At 42.7% G+C, this 20,867-nt stretch overlaps 1 protein-coding gene across 1 annotated transcript in view; it reads left to right on the top strand.

The window, feature by feature from the left end:
• ARSB (arylsulfatase B) overlaps positions 1–16,521 on the top strand; it is a 141,677-nt gene extending 125,156 nt beyond the window's left edge. Inside the window, exons 7-8 of the mRNA XM_031447069.2 lie at positions 12,718–12,840; positions 13,608–16,521. Of these exons, the coding sequence (XP_031302929.2) occupies positions 12,718–12,840; positions 13,608–13,873 (389 nt within the window). The 3' untranslated portion in view covers positions 13,874–16,521. The remainder of the gene's footprint in view (positions 1–12,717; positions 12,841–13,607) is intronic.
• The last annotated feature ends 4,346 nt before the right edge of the window (positions 16,522–20,867 follow it).

Here is a 20,867-nt window from a genome sequence, read left to right as displayed (position 1 = left end):
AGTCACACGGGGAATTCAGTACTGCCTTGTTTTTCTCCCCATCTTAATTGGTTTTCCATACGCAGGCTTCAGAAGTGGGGTTTTGCTGTACGTACACACCCTCCCATGTGAGGCTGACGCTAGTATCAGGGGAAAGAGAAATAGGGAGTATTGTTTAGAGTTGAGTCCCTCGCACCTGCTTTGTCTTCAAAAAGACGGCAACATGACTGTGAAGGAGAGAGCACTTTTCCAGACTGGGGTGGCCAGCACGGATTCAGATGATTCTGTGCGCAATTGCATGAATTGTGTGAGGTACCTAACAGCCAGCATTCTTCAGGAGCACTTTCCGGACCATGGATGCGACAGTTAACACGGGGTTTTCCTGGAGAGGACTGAGGTGTCAGGAATCTCAGGATGTCTGTCTGTTGGACTCCATAATCAAGCTGCCAAATTCTAATCAGCACCTCCGAATCCATGAGTGTTTAAGGCAGGTGCTGTCTGGAACTGAACCTTTTCAAGTTGATGTGAAGAGTAGTTAGGACCTCTTTAACATTTCATTCTTTCTTAATCAGTCGTAGAGCAAAGACACCACCTTTGCTCACTGTCTTGGATGTGTTTGCAGTTTTCCTTGGAAAGAGAGAGTGTATTCTGGATCCCGGTTCCCGTGAGAACCTGATAGTCTCAAAATATAAAATATCCTCAGTTTCAGCGGCACTGCTGCTGAGAACTAGACTAGTCTAGAGAGAGTTGTCTCAAATGCTTGCTTTTTTACCTTTGGCAAGCAGCACCTAGTGGCCCTCATTTCAGTGATTATAGGGTTTGTGTAACATGCTGGGGTTTGGGCCGTGGCATAGCAGTGCTGTGGAGGGCTGTCCCTGCAAGAGTGCCAGCCAGCTTCAGTTTTCTGCACTGTAATTGTTGCCTCTGCTGTCCCAGTTTGAGCTCCTGGGGTCAGGAAGGGCGGCATCACCAGATGCCCGGAGGGGCCAGGCCTGCCTGACAGCCATCATGGGCTGAATCCATGGGCAGGAGCCCCTTTCCAAATTAAAGATTAAATTAGCATGATTTCATCCATATCCAAAGATGTGCTCAGCGCCTTGACGTCTTTCCTGTGCACTGGAATATAGACCGTGCAAGACCGGAAGAGCACGGCCTTCAGCAAGGCGTCTTGGACTGCGAGGCTTTGTGGTTGGGATTTCAGTGAATGCCATGTTGGGGGCAGGGGACTCTCTTCTTTCATCCCTGGCCAGAGAACAGACAACTCATCCTCATTCATGCTCATCATCTTAATCACAGGCTGAAGATGAATATTTTTGGTTAGTTTCCCCTTTTTTATATACACAGTGCCTATTTATAGCTATTTGCTGACGGACTCTACCAATTACTTGAAAAACTTGTAGTTAGAGAGAGACAGACTAAAACTGTGAATTCAGTAGATAACCATGGTTCTTCATTAGATTAGCCTGTCGTGGGGCAGGATCAGGATGGAGACCGTGGTTGGCACGTGGATAATGATGTCAGATCTGGAAATGATCGTCTGTTATCACGTTACTGGGAGGCTGACTAGAGAAAATACACGCTCTTCTATGTCGTATCTTTGTTATTACAAGCTCATTGGCCCCCTCGTTCATGTTTCTTATGGGCATTATATGTTCTCAGCCCAGTGAACGTGCCGTCGCCACAGCCATCTGTGACATCCTACTTGCCAAAAAGCACTCCCCCTCCCTGCTTTCTCATACTTTTCCTCTCTTTGACATGAACTGCTTTCTGCATGGAATATTTCCCCTGGCTTCTGCAGCATTCTTCTAGTCTAACTCCTCCTCCTCAGTCTTTTGGAAGCTCCTTCCCTTTCTGCTTTGCCTTTCAAACTTCTCCAGGGCTCCATCCCCCGCCCCTTTTTCTTCCCAGTCCATATGTTTCTACCACTTTATAGACAACAGGAAGATATGGAGATCAAACACCAAGCTTGGGAGGCCAGGACTTGGCACTGCCTACGGAACATCAGAGAGGAGCTGTCTGGAGAAGCTCCTGCGGGCAGTCGGATATGCAGGGTTGCTCTGACTCCTGTCCCTACTCCTCAGGCCCCAGGGCTAAAGAAAGGCAGGGTGGCTCGTGGGGGCAGCTGAAAGGTGGTGGAGCCAGAGAGAGTACTCAAACTCTTGTCCATGGAGGAGAGGGGCGGGACATGCTGAAGCGTTGAACCTGTCTTGATGGCCAAGATGGATGTCAGGTTCCCTGTCTACAAATGCAGGATGGAGCAGGACTGGAAGGGCAAGGTGTGAATGAGGCGAGAGGCTGGGCTCCAGTTGCGTGGTGCCTGGCAGGCTGGTCCAGGTTAGGGACACTGGGGATTGGAGGGGCAGAAGAATGTCTGGGTGAGAGGTGACTGTGGAGTCTCAGATACCCAGGGGAATGTTAAGCTTTGATGCTTGGGGAAGGAAAACATTTAAGAGATGAACAGAGAAAGATGAAAAAGCAGAGGAGGCTGGAAGACAGTATCAGATAGAAATAATAACTAACTCTGGTGGAGCAGTTTCTCTGTGCCCTGCACGCTAGTAAATGCCTTGCATGCATTTCCTCATTTAGACACTGAAAAGGAGGAAGGTACCACAGGGAGAAGGGAATTTCAAGGAGAGAGACACTCCTCATTCTTGGATCATCTTTGTCACCCTTTCTTTGCTGTCACAGCATCCTGTCCTTTAGGGCCCACCTCAGTGAGCACCGCCCTTCTGCATCCTCCCAGGCAGCTGGTGTCTTTGTTCACTCCACTATTTTAGAATTTCTGCTGTTTCAACAAAATTATTTTATTATTACCAGCTGGACTCCAGTTTATTTGTTCTGATGATTTGGTATCTAGCATGTAGAGTGATCAACAAATAAATATGTGTTTAATAGGCAAATGAATGAGCAATATAAAATAGGATATTTATTCAAGATCCATTTGAATCGAAGTATGAGAAGATCTCTCATCAACCCATTACAGATATAAGTGGCCTAATTCACTAGGACAGTCGTGATTTGAGGATTCACTGAATGGTGGTTTTCTGTTGGTTTGGTTTATGCTGCTCAGTTGACACTCGTGGTTCATGTCAGACCTTAACCAAATGTTGAAGTTCCCTGTAATGCAGACACGTTCTCTGCACACTTATTATGTGCAATTCAATAATGATTAACATTTGAACTCTGTCTAGGCTGGGCAAGCTGCATCAAAGCCCTTTTTTCACTAGGACTTTTAAATATCAAATATGGACTGAATGAGTAGGTGTTGGAGAAGCTGACTTTGTAAACCAAAACTCATAAACCTAGATTCATTTGAAATGTGTCATGTGGAGTGGATATATAAAAATTACGGGCATTTTGATTTTTCCCTGGTAGGTAATAAATAACATCTGTAATATTCCTCCTCACCTTTTTCTGATTAGCTTTATGTCTGCCATATTTTCCCCAACACTCCTGTTTTGTGTTGTAAGGATTTCACCAGGGAGAGATAGGATTCTAAGTAAGTAGTGTGGGTGTAACAGTAAACTTGCAGCAATCAGGTTCAAGTCCCGAAATGAGGGGCAGGATGAGTTTGACGAGGGCTTTTTAATGGTGGTCAGGCCTCCCTATTTTCCCCGTCTCCTGAGCTGCAGGAAACCTGAGCTGCAGGAAACCTGAGCTGCAGGAGAAAGCATCATTACTGAAGAAAACACTTGAAAATCTGAAATAAATTAGAAGGGGAGGAAACAGACAAGTGCCATGTTCACAGGGGGTTGAAATGGTGGTATCCTTCCAAAAACCAAGTAGGGAAGAGTGAACATTAATCTGTAGCAGGCATCATTCCTTGGCTGAAATTTTTTTAATGCCTTAAAAATTAAATATTTAATTACATAATTCAGATTTTGCTCTGCCTCTATATTAATAAATGAAAAGTTTATTCAGAATGTCCTGAAATGATTCCATAATTAGATTAGGTCTGTTGAATATTTGTTCATTCTTAAATGTGAGGAAGATTAAATGAAAGTTATGTGGGAGTTGTTAGGTTAAACTATACAAATTTGTGTATCTACCTCCATACCCAATCCCATACTATTCCAGAATGTTTTGGGGGCACTTGAATGTTTGAGATTTGATTTTGTCTGCTTGTTTTTTTTTTAAAGCCTGAACATCTCTTATATTTTTATGGTCAGGGAAGCCTTAGGTTGTATTTAAATGTAAGTTATCTAAAAGTAAAGGAAATACTGCAAATTACTTCTGTAGCAATCACTGAAAATGATCAAACAGCTTAAGGCAGTTTATATTGTGATAAAATAAAGTATTTAATTACAAAACACACACACACACACACACCAGCGTGCGCGTGCACACACACACACACACACCAGCAGGGCTACACAGGTCTGAGGGGTAGGTTTGGCCCTGAAGGGCAGAGGGTATGTGGTCTACTCTAACCCAGACCCACAAACCAGCTCCACCGTCCCCCAGTGCCGATGTGCTCCCCAGACCCCCAGCCCCCTTACTTACCTGTGTCCACGTGGGTGCATCCAGCAGGGTGCTCTGGGCCACTGGCTTTTACCCTGGGGCCTGTGGGCTGGAGAGGTCCTCTGGGACCTGCTGACAGTGAAGCCAGGTGGAGACTGGACAGCTCTGCTTTTAGCTGTTTTATAGGATGGGCAGCTCCACAGAGTTTGTTTGGAGGGAAGAGCAAGACCACAGCAAGCGCAATAGATGCTGCTTGCTGAAGATGGTGATTTCAGGTCATTGAAGGCTGGGCAGCCCATGTTGGGTCAGGCAAGAGACCAGGGCTGAGCTGTGCTGAACTCAGGGAGCCAGAGTTCAGTACTAAGATGCATGTAGCGGTCAGGTGATCCCAACGTAGAACCAGAGTTGGGAAGCCCTGTTCTGTTTCACTCTATTTTCACAATTTTGGCTAGACCTCTGGTATAGTATATAGACTTCAGATGGTGTCACCACATTTTTATCAAATAGTTTTCTTTCTTTCTTTCTTTCTTTCTTTCTTTCTTTCTTTCTTTCTTTCTTTCTTTCTTTCTTTCTTTCCTTTTCTTTTCTTTTCTTTATTTCTTTCTCTTTGCTTTTCTTTTCTTTTCTTTCTCCCTTTACTTCCTTTTTCTTTCTTCCTTTCTTTCTTTTTTTCTTTTTTCTTTCTGTATTCATTCATTCGCTTTTCAACCATTTTATGAAGGTGTGATTGACGTATTTAATGTATACAACCTGATGAGTTCTGAGATAAGTATCCATCCATGAAACCGGTGCCACAGTCTATGCCGTAAACATATCCATCGCCTCCAAACATTTCCTCCTAGCCCTTTTATTATTATTTTGGGTGTGTGCATGTGAGATAAGAACACTTAACATAAGATCTACCCTCTTAGCAGTTTTGTAAACACACAGCACAGTATTGTTAACCGTATACACCATGCTGTACAGTAGATCTCTAGGACATACTCATCTCGCATCACCAGAACTGTGTACCCTCTGACTAATGCCTCCTGATTTCCCCACCCCCCTTTCCCTGTAATTGTCTGTTAATACTTTGTTCCCTTGGCAGCTGGTTCAGAGCTGGTACAGATCTCAGCCGTGAGAGGGTTGAATAGTTGATCACACCTCGATTTTGAGGCTATCAGTCGAAGGTCATAGATTCGACGGAAAGTGAAACGATTTCTTGCGGTATGTGCATCCGATTTGTCTGTGTGCCCAGTCCTGCGGCAAGTGCTGTGGGAATTCAGGAGACCTGTAACTGGGATTTTTATACTTACAGTGCGTGGAATGCTCACCACCTATAGGATCTCGCTTCATCCTCACCATCGTCCTGTGAGGGAGGCGTTGTTTTATCCTCATTTTACATACACGGAAACAGGAATTCAGAGTGGTTAAATGACTTAATAAGATAATAAAAAGAGATTATTCTAAAGGCTGCTAAAATGCACAGTGGTTTCTCTGAGTTTCTTTCCAGAGCTAGAGTAATGGCATAGGGTATGCTGCTGCTAAATTCCAACAGTTCTGTAGATCCCAGCTTTCCATATGGCTATTAGGGGCTTTTTCATCTCGGAAAATTAAGCAAAAAGGGTCAGTAAGGCGTCAGCTCAGAGTGTAGGGGTTCTAGCCAGTGTTCCTCGGGAAGTATTTTTTAGAGAAGAACTTCTGTTTTTAGATCCAGAACGATATTTAAAAACAAAACCCAAGACAACTGTGAGCACATTTGCATCTGGATATGTAAGTCCTCACCACACAGCGAGATGAGAGGCAGCCGTGGCGTGAGCCCGCAGTTTTCTGGACACGTAACACATGAGCAGACTGGAGGTTTGATCCACATTTGCGTCCAGCCTGTGCCTCCACGTGTAGCCCACATGCGCTGTGATGGGGCGGACGCGCCAGCAGTGGGCAGCGGGGCTCAGACTGGCTGGCGCAATAAGGTCCTGAGTGACTTGAACTTCGCTTTGAATTCGGGATTCCCTTGAACTTTCCTTGGATTGAAGAAATGGTCAGCAAATCAAGCGTTTAGTGTAAATGAAACCTTAGTGTAATAAACTTTGACACATTTGACTCACATAACAAACTAACAAACAAGCTGCTTTCAAGAACTTTTGAGCACAAAAGTTGAGGCAATTGTTGCTAATTAAACTTAAATCCAACCTGTTGATTAAAAGTATCTGACAGCGAGGGGTAATAGCTCAGTGCAGAGCACATGCTTAGCATGCACGAGGTCCTGGGTTCAATCATTTAAAAAAAAGTATGTATATAAAATGGGTTTTCCCCCATTAGCCCAAGTAAGTTTGCCACAAGTGAATGTGTATTGTCATCAAAGTACAAAGATGCATCACACTAGCAGGAATAATAAAATGGGTCATTAGAGGTAGAATGCAATTTTAAACTGATCTTTGTGAATTATAAAACAAACAAAGCAGAAACAAATAGAGCTCAGTGGAAATGAATGGCAGGCCACTCAACAGGGCCAAAAAAAGACTAAACCCTAAAAGTGATGGGTTAATGCTCCCCCCCTAAGTGCTTCCCACACCCTAATCCTGCTCAAACTCTGGAACACGAATGGAGGACAAGTAGGTTCTCTTTAAACCCAGACCAGAGAAATGATTGTTTTGTTTTATTTTGGGGTTGTTTTTTTTTTCTGGTATAATAAGGAATTCCATCCACTTTCCTTTTCTGTGTAAAATCTTGAATAGAACAGTATATAAAAGAAAAAAACCTATGCTAAACTGATAATTGCTGGCATTCAGTGACCTTTACAGCCAGACATTATTCCCCATTTCATAGAGCTATTGCAAGGATTACATGAGTTAGTATACACAGAACACTTAACACAGGGTTTTCTGTTTGTAAGCAGGTAGTAGGTGCTTATAAGCATTAGCTGTTATCTTTACTGTTGATAGGGTGACAATAGTCTTACAATTTACTGGATACTGTGCTAAGCACTGTATGTGCCTTGTCTCACTTGATATTGTTATACTAGTTTTTGTATACATGTGTTTTTATTGAAGTGTAGTCAGTTTACAATGTTGTGTCAGTTTCTGGTGTACAACATAATGCTTCAGTCATACATGAACATACATTTTCATACTCTTCTTCACCACAAGTTACTACAAGATATTGAATATAGTTCCCTGTGCTACACAGTAAGAAATTGTTGTATATCTATTTTACATATATGAATTAGTATCTGCAAATCTTGAACTCCCAGTTTATCCCTTCCCACACCCGGTAACCATAGGTTTGTTTTCTATGTCTGTGAGTCTGTTTCTGTTTGGTAAATAAGTTCATTTGTCTTTTTTTTTTTAGTGATATCATATGATATTTTTCTTTCTCTTTCTGGCTTACTTCATGTAGAATGACAATCTCCAGGTCCATCCATGTTGCTGCAAATAGCATTATTTTATTATTTTTTATGTCTGAGTAGTATTCCATTGTATAAATATACCACAACTTCTTTATCCAGTCATCTGTCAACGGACATTTAGGTTGGTTTCCATGTCTTGGCTATTGTAAATAGTGCTGCTAGGAACAGTAGGGTGCGTGTATCTTTTCGAATTGGAATTGCCTCCAGATATATGCCCAGGAGTGGGATTGCTGAATCATATGGTAACTCTGTTTTTAGTCTTTTGAGGAATCTCCATACTGTTTTCCAAAATGGCTACACCAGACTACATTCCCACCAGCAGTGTAGGAGGGTTCCCTTTTCTCCACACCCTCTCCAGCATTTGTCGTTTGTGGACTTTTGAATGATGGCCACTCTGACTGGTGTGAGGTGATACTTAATGGCACTTTTGATTTGCATTTCTCTGATAATTAGCGATATTGAGCATGTTTTCATGTGCCTATTGGCCATTTGTATGTCTTCACTGGAGACATCGTTATACTAATTTTATAGATAGTAAACTGAGGCCTGGAAAGTTGAGAAAGTTACCCAAGATTGCACAACTGGAAATAATAACATTTATTGTGCACTTACTATATGCTGGACATAGTGCTAATTAACATTTTCAATGCATCATCACATTTAGGCCACATAACTAGCCTATGAAATAGATTATATTATCCTGGTTTTACAGATGAGGAAACCTAGGCCTGTAGAGGTCAGCGAATACCTAAGGTCACACAGCCAGTGAGTCATGGAGCAGAGATTCGAAACCAAGCTGTCTGGTTCCAAAAGGGCATGCTCTGTACTGCTGTGAACCACGACCCTCTGGGAGAGGGCTCTCAGGGACTCACTTCAGTGGCACAGCCTTTCCTTTTGTCCTCATTACCATCCCTAGCAGTGCTGTCCTTCAGGGTCACAACGCTCACTCTTCAAAGGCCCCATTCTCCAGTGACACCCCGCTCATTCCACTTGAATGTTACATAGAGGGAGAGACCCAGACAGTCCCAATCACCCCTGGATGCTAAGCACTCCTCACCACCCTGCCCAGTTTTCTCTAGACATGGAAACTTTGCTTTTTACGAACTTTCTTCCTATTTGTAAGTCAGTGAACATGTTTATTTTATTTAAGCCTTGTGTAGTTAAACATCTCAAAAGTTATACACCAAAATATTAACAGCAGCTAATAGATTCATAGGTAATTTTAATTTTCCCATTCATACATTTTTGGATTTTCCAACTTATATTCAATAAGCATATTAAATATATAGTCAGAAAAATATCAATGTATTTTATAATAATCATAGATTATATGAGATGGTAGCTTCCCAAGAGTCGGAAGGTTGCATTGAACAGCCAAGAGGGCAAGATTGCCTTTCGTAACACCAGAAGATCAGAAGTGTCCCAGGCATCCTTCAGTCCCTTCCCAGTTTAATGAATCCATCGCCAATCACTAATTAGTGTCTTTCAAGTTATATTTTAGCTGCAGACCCTTTTTCAAACAAAAATGTAGAGAAGTACAATATATTTATCAAGTACTTCAGATTCTTTCTTAAGGATTAAACTGCACAGATTGAAATGGAGATGGGGAACCTGGATTCTCACCCATTAACTCACTATCCCTTCTAGAGGCAACTCCCAAGATGCTTCCGGAAACCTTCTGGCTCCAGAAAACATAGCTCTCCACTGAAAACCATTGGACAGCTCATTCTGGAAACTTGAACTCCTTTAGTTTTCTGGAGGCTGCTCAGATAAGGTCTATAAGTTGACTGTGTATTATGTAAGACAGTGATTTCTTTTGTTTGCCTTAATTTTTTTTTTCTTGCTGATCTCCTTTACATCCAAAATCAATATACACGACCAGTCCATCTTATAATTGAGTATTTCAGTCCGGCCAGAAAGCTTTATTATCTCAGAGGTGGTTTTCAGCTCAGAAGGCAAGCGAAAGATGTGTTTGTTTATGCTTCTGTCTGAACTCCCTCATCTCTGCCTGGAGGTTAACAAATCCCGTGCCCTTTTCTCATCCATCAAGCTGATGGACGGAATATTTGGCTCTTCTGGACATGGTCTGAAACCTGCTCTCTTGACATCTGTGATGTGCTGTTGAATTGGTTTTCTTCCTCATATTACTTTCTTCTTCTCTGCCTCATTTGCTACAGCTTTCCTTTGGCACTAGTCTCTGTCTCTGGGCACATAACTTACAGCCAGTGCTCTGTGCCCATGGTTTCTCCATATCCACAGTTCCACATCCACGCATCCAACCAACCGCAGATCCTGTAGTACTGTAATATTTACTCTGGAAAAAAACCCATGTGTAAGTGGACCCATGTATTTCAAACCTGTGTTGCTCAAGGATCAACAGTAATAGCTTAATAAATAAATTAATAAAGTAACCTAAATTCCCTTCAAAGGGGGAATGCATAAGTAAAATGTGGTAGTTTTATATAGTGAAGTATTAGTTAAAAGGGATACATATATATGTATATACACTTATATACATACATTATCACACAGCTCTAAAAACATAGTAGTGGATGAAAAAGCACGTTACAAAGTATATATAACATAACACATACGTGTGCATTTCTAAAGTATAAAAGTATTATATATTATTCCTTGACACATACATATGTTACTGTATTTTTTAAATGGCTGAAAGATACTCTATGCCCTGAAGTCATGACAGCAGCAGCCTCTGAATCAGTGGATGAAGGGACTGGGATTGAGGATTGGGGGAGAAAGGAGACTGTCATTTTATCTTAATTGTCCTACTTCTTTTGTTAAAAAACAAGTGTGACAAAATGTTAGCATCTGTTCATTCTGGGTGACGGCTCACAGGGTATTCGTTGTGTTATTCTTTGTACTCTTCTCTTTGTTTTATTTCTCAAAATGAAAAAAATTCAGTTGAGATAACAGCATCTTTTATCATTTAGTCTTAGACTTATTTATCGTTTGGGTATTTTATGTTCCTGTTTGTTTTGAAAAATAAGTGTATATAAATATAAGTATAGCTGAGATGGCTTAATTTCCTTCCTTGCTTATGTTCACAAAGCATACTTGTTTTAATTTAACATTCTTTGGTATCAGAATGTGGTCTTTGGACAAACTTGTGAGGAGTAGATGAGGGCTCGCAGTTCATCCACAGTCTGTGTGTTAACGTACTTCCTATGATAGACGTCCTTGTGCGCCTCCATCACAAGAAGCATCCGTTTGTACTGGAGCCAAAATAGCCATAAACAAACAGAGAAATGAGAAGTCCAAAGATTTCCTCTTTGGTGCTAACGATTTGTTGGTACTGATTGTTAAGACTGAAGGTCTGAAACCACCAATGTTTTTTTGGCTCAGTCTTCAGTTTGCCTCTTCAGGGTCATTCCCACAGGACTACAAAAGAATGGGACCCCCTGCCTTTTCCACCACTGACGGTGCTTCCCGCTTTAAACCCTGAGCATCATGGAAGTCCCGCTCTTGCAGGGTGGGGGACACTCTTCAGCATCCTTTATACCACGATGGTGATGCTGGACAGATGGTGGAGAGTGCATCTCACACACCAGCTATGAGCCATTGGAAGGGCAGCCTGGCAGCCCTTGAAAGTGCACCCAAGATGATTGCTGTGACCATATTTGAAAAGTTAATGGATAAATGTGGATTTAAGACAGACTGAATATTACACAATTAGGCCCTAAGTTGAGGCTTTTAAGCAGGCACAGGTAGGAGTGAGGTGGGGACCTGCATACCTTGTGGTCAGGAATCCACCAGGGTCTTCAACTAGAGTAGAACTCAGCTCTCTCGTGCTGCACCTCATTCACTCCTCCTCACAACCAGGCAGAGGAGGAAGTTATCCGAAAGAAGGAACTGAGCATGCTCAGTCAGACCCTTCTGTTTGTCTACTTTTGGAGCCAGCTTGTCCGCAGGATATATGGCAATACTCTGGTTGGTTCTGGGCTGTGTGCTCTGAAGGAGCCCAGTGGTTGTCCAGCAAGATCAGTGATGACTGGTTTAGTCTTTCTAAGTCAAGGGTCAGTTATTAGCAAGTCCTCTCTGCCACAGATTTGAAGCTGTGTTCTCTCCAATCAACTTTATCAGTAACAAAAGCAATATTTTTCACTCTATCTGTCTGGCCTCTACCTCTCAGTTGGTTCTAAAACTCGAGAGGGTAAGAAGAGCAGGTACTATTAATTGTTCCCCCCAAAATCTGATGATCAATTAATATAAGACCTCAAGACCTTAATATAAGATCTATCAAGATGATAGATTAATGTAATCCATGATGCCAACCAATGATTTATATACCAAACTAATTCTTAACCCAGAATTATCGTGTCTGAATAGTTAACTGAGCATTGCTTACTTACTTTTAGATTTCATAAGTGGGGCCAGAAAAAGTATACGTGTACGATTATCATGGCATGCTTGAACTCTCATGGCTTGAGACAGACTCCATTAAAATGTGCACTTTATAATGTCTTATACTATCTACAGAGGTATAAGTATACACAGAAAATGTATTTATGGAATTCAATCATTTAAAAGCAAAACCACAACATACCAAAAAAACAAGCCAGTGTGCTGTCGCAGAACACAGCTCCATATGGCCAGCTGTACGCTGGCAGAACGTAGTGGTTTTAAGGATGAATTAGTGTTCTAATCTCTTTGGGATTTCCTTTATATTTGTGGTGGTTTATGACTGACGTTTAACGTAACTGTAGCTTTCTGTTTGTATTTAATAGAAGATTCGTTTCTGTGGCAGGACACACATTTACGCGCCAGAGTTGAATAAAAGCTACTGTTCGGCAAGAGGGGTATAAAAAGTTGATTTATAACGACACATTCCAGTAACAGTGATCTAATTCTTCCAAACTCTTTCTCCCCAGGTCCTGGGAACAGCATGGCTCCAGCAAAGGATGGTTCTTCTCTTCCAGAACATTCAGCCTTCAACACATCTGTCCATGCTGCAATTAGACACAGGAACTGGAAACTCCTCACGGGCCACCCAGGTAGAATACTTAGCTTCTCCCACCAGGACAGCAAGGAAAACTTTACCAAAGAACAATGGCCTTTTGTAAAACAGGATCTCTGGGGCTGCTGAATGAGGAGGAGGAGTGTAATCTGGTTCTGAATTTTAAGCAATTCAGAATTAACTGTAGGGGTGGAGGGGTAAGAGGAAGAAAGGCAGCTCTAGTGCTTCGTGGCAAATAAGTTTCAGATCTGTGTGGCCATCATGCACGGCACATCCAGCTAGCAAAGAGAACCTCCGAACGCTTCATCCGCAACCCATGGTGCAGCCACGGGAGGAGGTTGCTTCCCCTGTGTACATTCTCTAAAAGTGACATCTTTTAAATATTTTCCTGGTATGTGGGATGATGGTTAGGACTTTGATGCAATTAAGCCATGTTTATAATGAGGACATTCTTGGCTGTCCCCTATGTTGTAAGATACTTTAGCATCCTTGGCCCATGACCACTGAATGGCAATCGCACCCCCTCCCCCACCCAAGTCACTGTGAAGACTAAAAATTACCTCCCTCCCCAATCCCCCTGCTACACACATACATGCATGCGTGTTTCCAGACGCCCTGGTGGTGAAGCGGTGAGGTATGTTTAGTTAAAGCCCCAGAATCTGAGGCAGATCTAGATATAGGTCACAACTTTGTTCCATGTCCGGACCCAAGCCCAGTTCAGCCTTGTCCCGCAGACTTCTTCCTTAAAATTAGAACCTGTCTACAATACTTCTCCCCCAATAAATTATTATATTTCTTCACCAGGCTGTGGTTACTGGTTTCCTCCACCGTCTCAATACAATGTTTCTGAGATATCCTCACCGGACCCACCGACCAAGACCTTTTGGCTCTTTGATATTGATCAGGACCCCGAGGAAAGGCACGACCTGTCAAGGGAATACCCACACATCGTCAGGCAGCTCCTCTCCCGCCTGCAGTTCTACCAGAAACACTCAGTGCCTGTGTACTTCCCGGCGCAAGATCCCCGCTGTGACCCCAAGGCCACTGGGGCTTGGGGCCCTTGGATGTAGGATTCCAGGCAGCCCGGCAGGGGATGGGGGTGGGCAGTGGTGGCTAGATATTCCTTCTGTTGCAGGTTGGACTTCAGGACTTTACTGTGTGACTTGTCTCATCTGTTCTCTCATCCTGGGCTCACCTGGCCCTTGTCTGGCTCCTAAACCACATGTAGGTGTCTCATTTCAACCCCTAGTACATTTGAGAAGCTGATAAAATCTGAACACTTCTGCTTTTGGCTGGGGCATGTGTCCAGAGGAGGAGAGGGTGACTGGGTTCATCCTCTTTCTCCTGAACTGTGGGACCGCTAGGAACTCGAATTGCAATAGGAAGTTCTCGAGTCCTGGAGGCCGGAGCAGCTGGCTCTTTTCGCCTCACAAGTCAGATGTTGGATACCCCTCTGCCGATAGCTGGGTTTTATTAGGGTGACTCATGTTTCTTGTAACAAATGAAAGGAACAGACAGTTGTTAATGGCTCTGCTGGCCAGAGGTTCTCCCTGGCTGGGAGAGATCATGTTCGGGCATTCCATGCGAAGAACTCGCCTTGGTTCGCCCCTCGCTCACACATCTCACCACTCACCTCGTCCCTCATCCCGTCATAGAGCATAAGGCTCGTTTCGTTGTTGAGACTGGCGTGGCAATATGCCTGCTCCTTGTTTTCACTTTTACAATAGAGGAATGTGTTTTTACCCCCAGGTTTTTTCCCAGCCATTGCTCATTTTGTCTGGACTGCCTGCAACCCCCAACCCCCTTTATGGTTGTTTTTCTACCCTTTCTTCTGACCTGGGAGTCCCATGCCTGGGAAGGCAGCTTTGCTTCTCCACTTTGGGCACCACTGGTTTCTGGAACTCTGCTGAGGCCTGCCTTCCGTTTGCCCCTGACACTGAAGCTAGAGCACTACCCAGAGAGGGAGGTGCATCTGGCTCTGTGAGCACCCTCTCAGCAGACGCCCAGAGGGCTGGGTGGGCGGGGCTTGGTCTGTGTCATCTGTTTGCTGGCATTTTTCCTCATTGCATGGAGTTTATTCTCATGATCGTGGCTGTCTCATTAGATACCCAGTTGCACTGCTGTTACCTCGCAGTGAGGAGAAACCTGGGGAAGGGATAACCTTGTCCTGAGATGATGTAAGTGGGCAGTTTGAAAAAGGAAATGGCTGGCATCTGGGATCCTGGGCCTTAATGCAGAAGAGGCGCATCCACGTTTCTCACATTCTCTCAGCTTGACTGCTTGTGCTGAGGTTCTGAGGCTGGGGAAACAGGATGCACAGTTTGACCTGCCAGCTCTTTCTCAGTCCCACCAGTGTCCTAACAAGGACCAGTCCAAATTAGCGCCAGAGAGTGTCAAACTCAGAGATGTATTCCAAAAATTATCTTCTTTTTTACATTAGCTCCACAGCTTCATTCGCTGCTGATCACCAGTGCCTGGCACACAGAGGGTACTGAATACACTTTAAAAAAAAAATGAATGAATGAATGAACAAATGAGTCAATGAGAAAGTCTCACACCATGAAAGGTGCCAGTCCAGTGAGCTGCATGCAGGGCTGAATATAAATATCTTCCATCCATGGCTTTTGTGTTCTCAAGCTGCCCATCTGAGGCAGGAGCCCAGTTTCCTTTTCTGGGCAGTCTGGGACATGCCTTGGTCAAGTTGTAACATCCTCTGTTTCCCCTTCTCTGGAGGGAAATATGCCTTCTAATGGTACCCTTTTGCCAATAATCCTCAGTTCTGTTCTTCAGAGGACACTAGAAACTAAAACCACCAAGTAATGAGATAGAGGTCACAGTACAGCCATCCTTCAGTTCAGGAGCAATAATCTCTGGTGACGACTAACTTGTGTTAAAATACAACGAATGGAAGGAAATGGTGCTAGAACTAATGACACCTGTCACTAACCTGTCCTCGGCTCCTAGGTTGGCATACAGCTGGCCAAAATGCTATTACCTCTCACTCCCAAGCCTGTGGCTATGAACTAACTGAGCCCAGATGTTCCTTCTGGATCCGTCTAACCCCAGAGCCGCAGGTACCACTAATACTGTAAGATTGGAAGCCATCACTACATGACACCTGTTTGCTCCCCCTGCTGTTCTCCCAGCAGCCGTTCCCAATTCTTGTTCCTTGACTGCTGTGTACATATGTGGATGTTCTGCACTCCATGACTTTAAAAGGAATTTTAAAGACTGATTTTTTGGTAAACCTTTGATTGGAGATTTTGTATTAGCTGTAAGAGAATGCATCTCATTAGATTTTCTTATTCTGTACAAGAATGTGAACAGATTCATATCTTGTCATTAGAAGTATAAATGGTGTTTCTTTCTGAATTCGTTTACCTTTAAAGAAGGGTTTTATTTTATTGTTTTTCTTTGTCACTTCATGCCTATTCCAGATTTGGGGGGCAAAAAAATAATCTTTTAAAGTGCATCGGCTGTGAGTATGGGGTTTGCATGTGGGAGATGAAAATGTTCTGGAAGTAGCTAGTGGTGATGGTTGCACAACGTCATGAACACACTTAATGCCTCTGAATTGTACACTTTAGAATGATTAGAATGGTGAAAACGATCAATTTTAAGTTATGTAGATTTTACCACAATTTTTACATGTGGCCCATTTTATGGTATGTGAATTACAACTCAGTAAAGCTATTAGATAAATAAATATAGCAAACAATATCAGCGGTAAAACATACGTGTCAGTCATTGCCCCCAAAATACAGACTGTAACATAGGATATTGGAAGAAGGTCAAGAGAGGGTAGGAGTAAATATAAAGTGACAGTAAGAGAGTGTGTTGGTTCTCTAATGGTATATACTAGACGGCCTCAAAATGTAGCAGCTTGAAACAGTGAAGATGTCCTATGTCACACATTATATAAGACTGAGGACTTTAGGAGTGGCTTAGCTGGCTGGTTATGGCTCAGGGTCTCTCATAAGATTGTAGTTAAGTAGTTGGCCAAGCTACAGACATCTGAAGGCTTGACTGGGTTTGGAGGACCCACTTCCAAGATAACTCACTCACAAGGCTCTTGGCTGGAGGCCTCAGTTCCTTGCCCTGTGGGCCCCTCCACGGGCTGTGTGTATAATCAAACACACCACAGTTAACTTCCAGCAGAGCAGGTATTCCAAGAGGGAGAAAGGGGGAGCTGTGGTACCTTTTATGACCTGATTTTCAAAATTGTACACCGTCACTTCCACCATTTTTCACTTCCTTAAAAAGGAGTCACTGAGTCCAGCCCATACACAAGAGGAGGAGAGTTAGGCTTCACCTTGTAAAGGAACTGTTAGATTTGTGGACCTGTTTGACACCACCACAGACAACAGGGGAGAACTGACAAACGTAGCCTCCTGGGGAATCGACTGTACAGTCAAGTCCACGTGCATTTATCGAATGCTGCTATTTGTAAAGAGAGAGTAGGAAAAGCTTCCATCTTCGCTGTTTAGGGGTAGAATGACCATGGAAAAATCATTTCACCCTGTGTGCCTCAGTTTTTTTCCTGGTAAAGTGATGGTTGAATTAGATAATCCCTAAAGTCTCATATATGCACGGAACAGAGCCTGGCCCATAGTAGATGTTCAGTAAATGCTGGTTGATTGACTCTCAACTGACTGAACTCCAATGCAAGGGTGTGAAATAGTACTGTGGTAAAAATAGCCTGAGATTGTACTCAATCTTTAAAGAAAATCATTCATTTTTAGAAGTATTATAACAAAAACTAATTTTTTAAGTGCTTGCTGTATGTCAGGCATTTACTAGGTGCTCTAAAAAGGATTATCTTGTTTAATATAATTTTAAAATAACTAGAGGTAATGTTTATAAAATCTGTTCAATCTTAATTGTAAAAGTTCTCACCCCTTACATTTTTAAAAATATCCAATCTTTCTCCAAGCATAAAATTACTTAAATCAAGAAAATAAAAAAGAAGAAATATTTTATGTCTTTTTAAAAAGTTAATCAGAGAAATAATCTAAGTGTCCACCAACAAATGGATAACAAAATGTGGTATAGCCACACAGTGGACTATTATTCAGTCATAAAAAGGAGTGCCGTCCTGACACAGGCTGCAACATGGGTGAACCTTGAAAACATTATGCCAAGTGAAAGAAGCCAGATGCAAAAGGACAAACATTGTATGAGTCTGCTTTTATGAAATATCAAGAACAGGCAAACTCATAGAGACACAAAGTACTTAAGAGGTTATGAGGGGCTGAGGGGAGGCGAAAATGGGAGTATATTCAATGGCTAGAGTTCCTTTGGGGTGATAAAAAAAAGTTTTGGAAATAGTGGTGATGGCTGCATAATAGTGTGAATGTAATGAATGTCACTAAATTGTATACTTAAAATTGGTCAAAATGGCAAATTTTATGTTTTATGTATATATATATATATATTTTTTTTAAACCACAATATAGACAAATGGAGGGGGGGAGGGCATCAGAGAGATCCTGGACTGGGAAGTAGGGGGAAAGTAGAAATCAGCAGAGGAGTGGGTAGGTCCTCCAACCTACTTTAACCAAAGTAGCTGCACTTTATTTTATAGAGAGTACTTCCATGTAAGACAGAACTCATTTGGTGATAGAATTTAGTCCTTTCCTGGGGGGGGGGGGGGATGCTGACTAGGGAAGGGCATACTGAAGAATTTGGGGGTTCAGAAAGTGCTCTATGTCTTTATCTGGTGGTCTTTACATGGGTGTATCCATATGTAAAAATTCACTGAGAGGTATACTTAATGCACTTTACAGTTTATATGTTATACCTAATTAAAAAGTACTTTCAAACAAAAAATATCTGCTCTTAGCGCAGAAAGAGCATGTTACCAAACTGTACTTGGAACACACAAACATTCGTTAATAAAACATTTTAAATGCTGCAAGGAGGTCTGCTATTTGAAGAAAATTTTTTTGTGAATCCTTTCGAAAACACAAATTTGGGGGTTTTGTACTTACAAAACCTGAATACATCAATTTGAGTTTCCTAAACTGAAATTTTGCTACCCAGGTGTTCCTGAAGGAGTCACAGCCATGTATTGGTGCTGGGGGAGGGGCACAGAGACCAGGAAATGACACAAACAAAACTGAAGGCATGGCCTCTGCCCCTAAGAGCCTTATGATTGAATGTTGTGGTACCAAGTTTTTTTCCAGCTCAACAGTATTTTAAGAACATTCCAGCCAATACTAAATGTATTGAAGTAGTAATTATCCTTCCCAATCACCACTTAAACTTTAAAATGTTTTTTTTTTTTTTTTTTTTTGTCCAAGCAGAGAATAGTCATCGCTTGTATGGGTTGATTAATTTTCAGGCCATTGAGAGACCAGCCTGCTCACCCTGGCTGTCACCCTTACCGATCACCAAGAGCAGGTAGGTTTGACTGATGTAGAGGTAGGTACCTGCCACATCCCTTTCACTTTTAGCCCCATAGGAGCCACCTACCAGATGGCACAAAGCAGAGGAGGAGAGCAGTGCCTCACGCTGCCCTGGTCCTGACGTCAGGGCTCTGTGACCATCAGGGAACCGGAGAGACAATTTCATTCTCAAACTAATTCACCCAAGTAACCAATCACTGAGGTTAAGTTCTTTCATTTAATAAGCTTTATTATTTTTCTGACAATAGAGATAACACATATCACTGTAAGAATTTTAGAAAATACAGAAAACACATAAAAGAAAATTAAGCAATCGATACACCACCCACCCAGAGATAGCCATCATTCACCTTTTTTTACACCCCTTTAAGAGAGTATTTAAGTAACCCCCTTGGTTGGTTTCCATATCCCACTGTACCCAACTGAACCTTCATTGGAGACTCAAGATGGTAGATAAATAAAATATCTGCTTTTGGAAATCTTAATTTTAATCCCATGAATGAAGTATAGATGATCCCAGGATTGTTACCCCAAAGGGACATAACTTCTCCCCACTGCCCTTCCCTCCCTCCCTCTCCGTGAGTCTCAACAGAGGACCTGGGCACAGAGGAGCCAACCTGCTGTCAATCAAACCGGCAAATAGGCACCAGCCTCTTGTTCACACTAGCATCTTACTGAGCAGAGCAGAGGGGCTCAGCATAAACATGCATGCTCCTCCTCTCGTAGGGAAACAGGAATTACTGTGATTTATTTACTTTAAATGAATTTTGAATTGCCCTTTTGCCAGCGTTTTGTAGTGGAGTCCATACTGGGATACGTACTGGAGGCCAGGACAGGGGCAGGATGGGTGCATCGGATCAGACCCCACTCCCAGGATCAGACTCCGCTACCAGGGAGCACAGATGGGAGGCCCAGCAGACGGGAAGAGGAGGTCCCGGACAGGGCAGAGAGGAGGGGGCTCAGAGTCAGCGGAAATGCCCCTTAATGCCTGGCAAAGGAATTCATTTTACCCGAATTTTTGCTTCTTGTTTTCTTACACCCATGAGAGCAGTGAGTTCTTTCTGAACTATTTTTAAATTTGATTAGAGGATCCTCTGAATCTGTGAGGAAAGCAGCTGGTTTGGTCTGAAGACCACCCAAAAGGGTGGCTGGTTTTTCCTGGTTGTTAAACCAGGGCTTGAGTGAAAGTGTTCAGATACAGGTAACAGAAATATGTGGCCTCAACATACAGGACCAGGAGATGGGCCCCTCCCGGGGGACCTGCCTGTGTCCTGTCACTGAAGTCCTCAGAAGCTCCTCCCCACCAAAAGTGATGTGAACTCTGCAGGGCCAGGAGGATGTCCCCACAGCCCCATGCAGCTCCCCCCAGACCTCTGTGGCTCACATAGGCTGTGTTCACTGCTGGGCATCTTAATGTGGTACTTTTCTTTAAATTCTCATCTTTACCAGAATAAGTAATTTAAAGAGATGCTTCTTTTTTTTAACCACCATGGTAAGGGGAAAACTAATGGCATGGGTAGTCATAAAAATACATACAATAAATACTCCCAATAAATAAATATGTTGCTATTAAACTGGAGCTAGGAACTGTCCCTGGCCTGGAAGGAAAGATAGAGTATTGAAGAATGAATAACCTTTTCACTAAATGATTCAATGT

This window comes from Camelus dromedarius, chromosome 3, assembly GCF_036321535.1.
Source record: "Camelus dromedarius isolate mCamDro1 chromosome 3, mCamDro1.pat, whole genome shotgun sequence".
NCBI lineage: Eukaryota > Metazoa > Chordata > Mammalia > Artiodactyla > Camelidae > Camelus > Camelus dromedarius.
The sequence above is the reverse complement of the archived record's forward strand: the minus strand, read 5'-3'. Positions and strand labels throughout refer to the sequence as shown.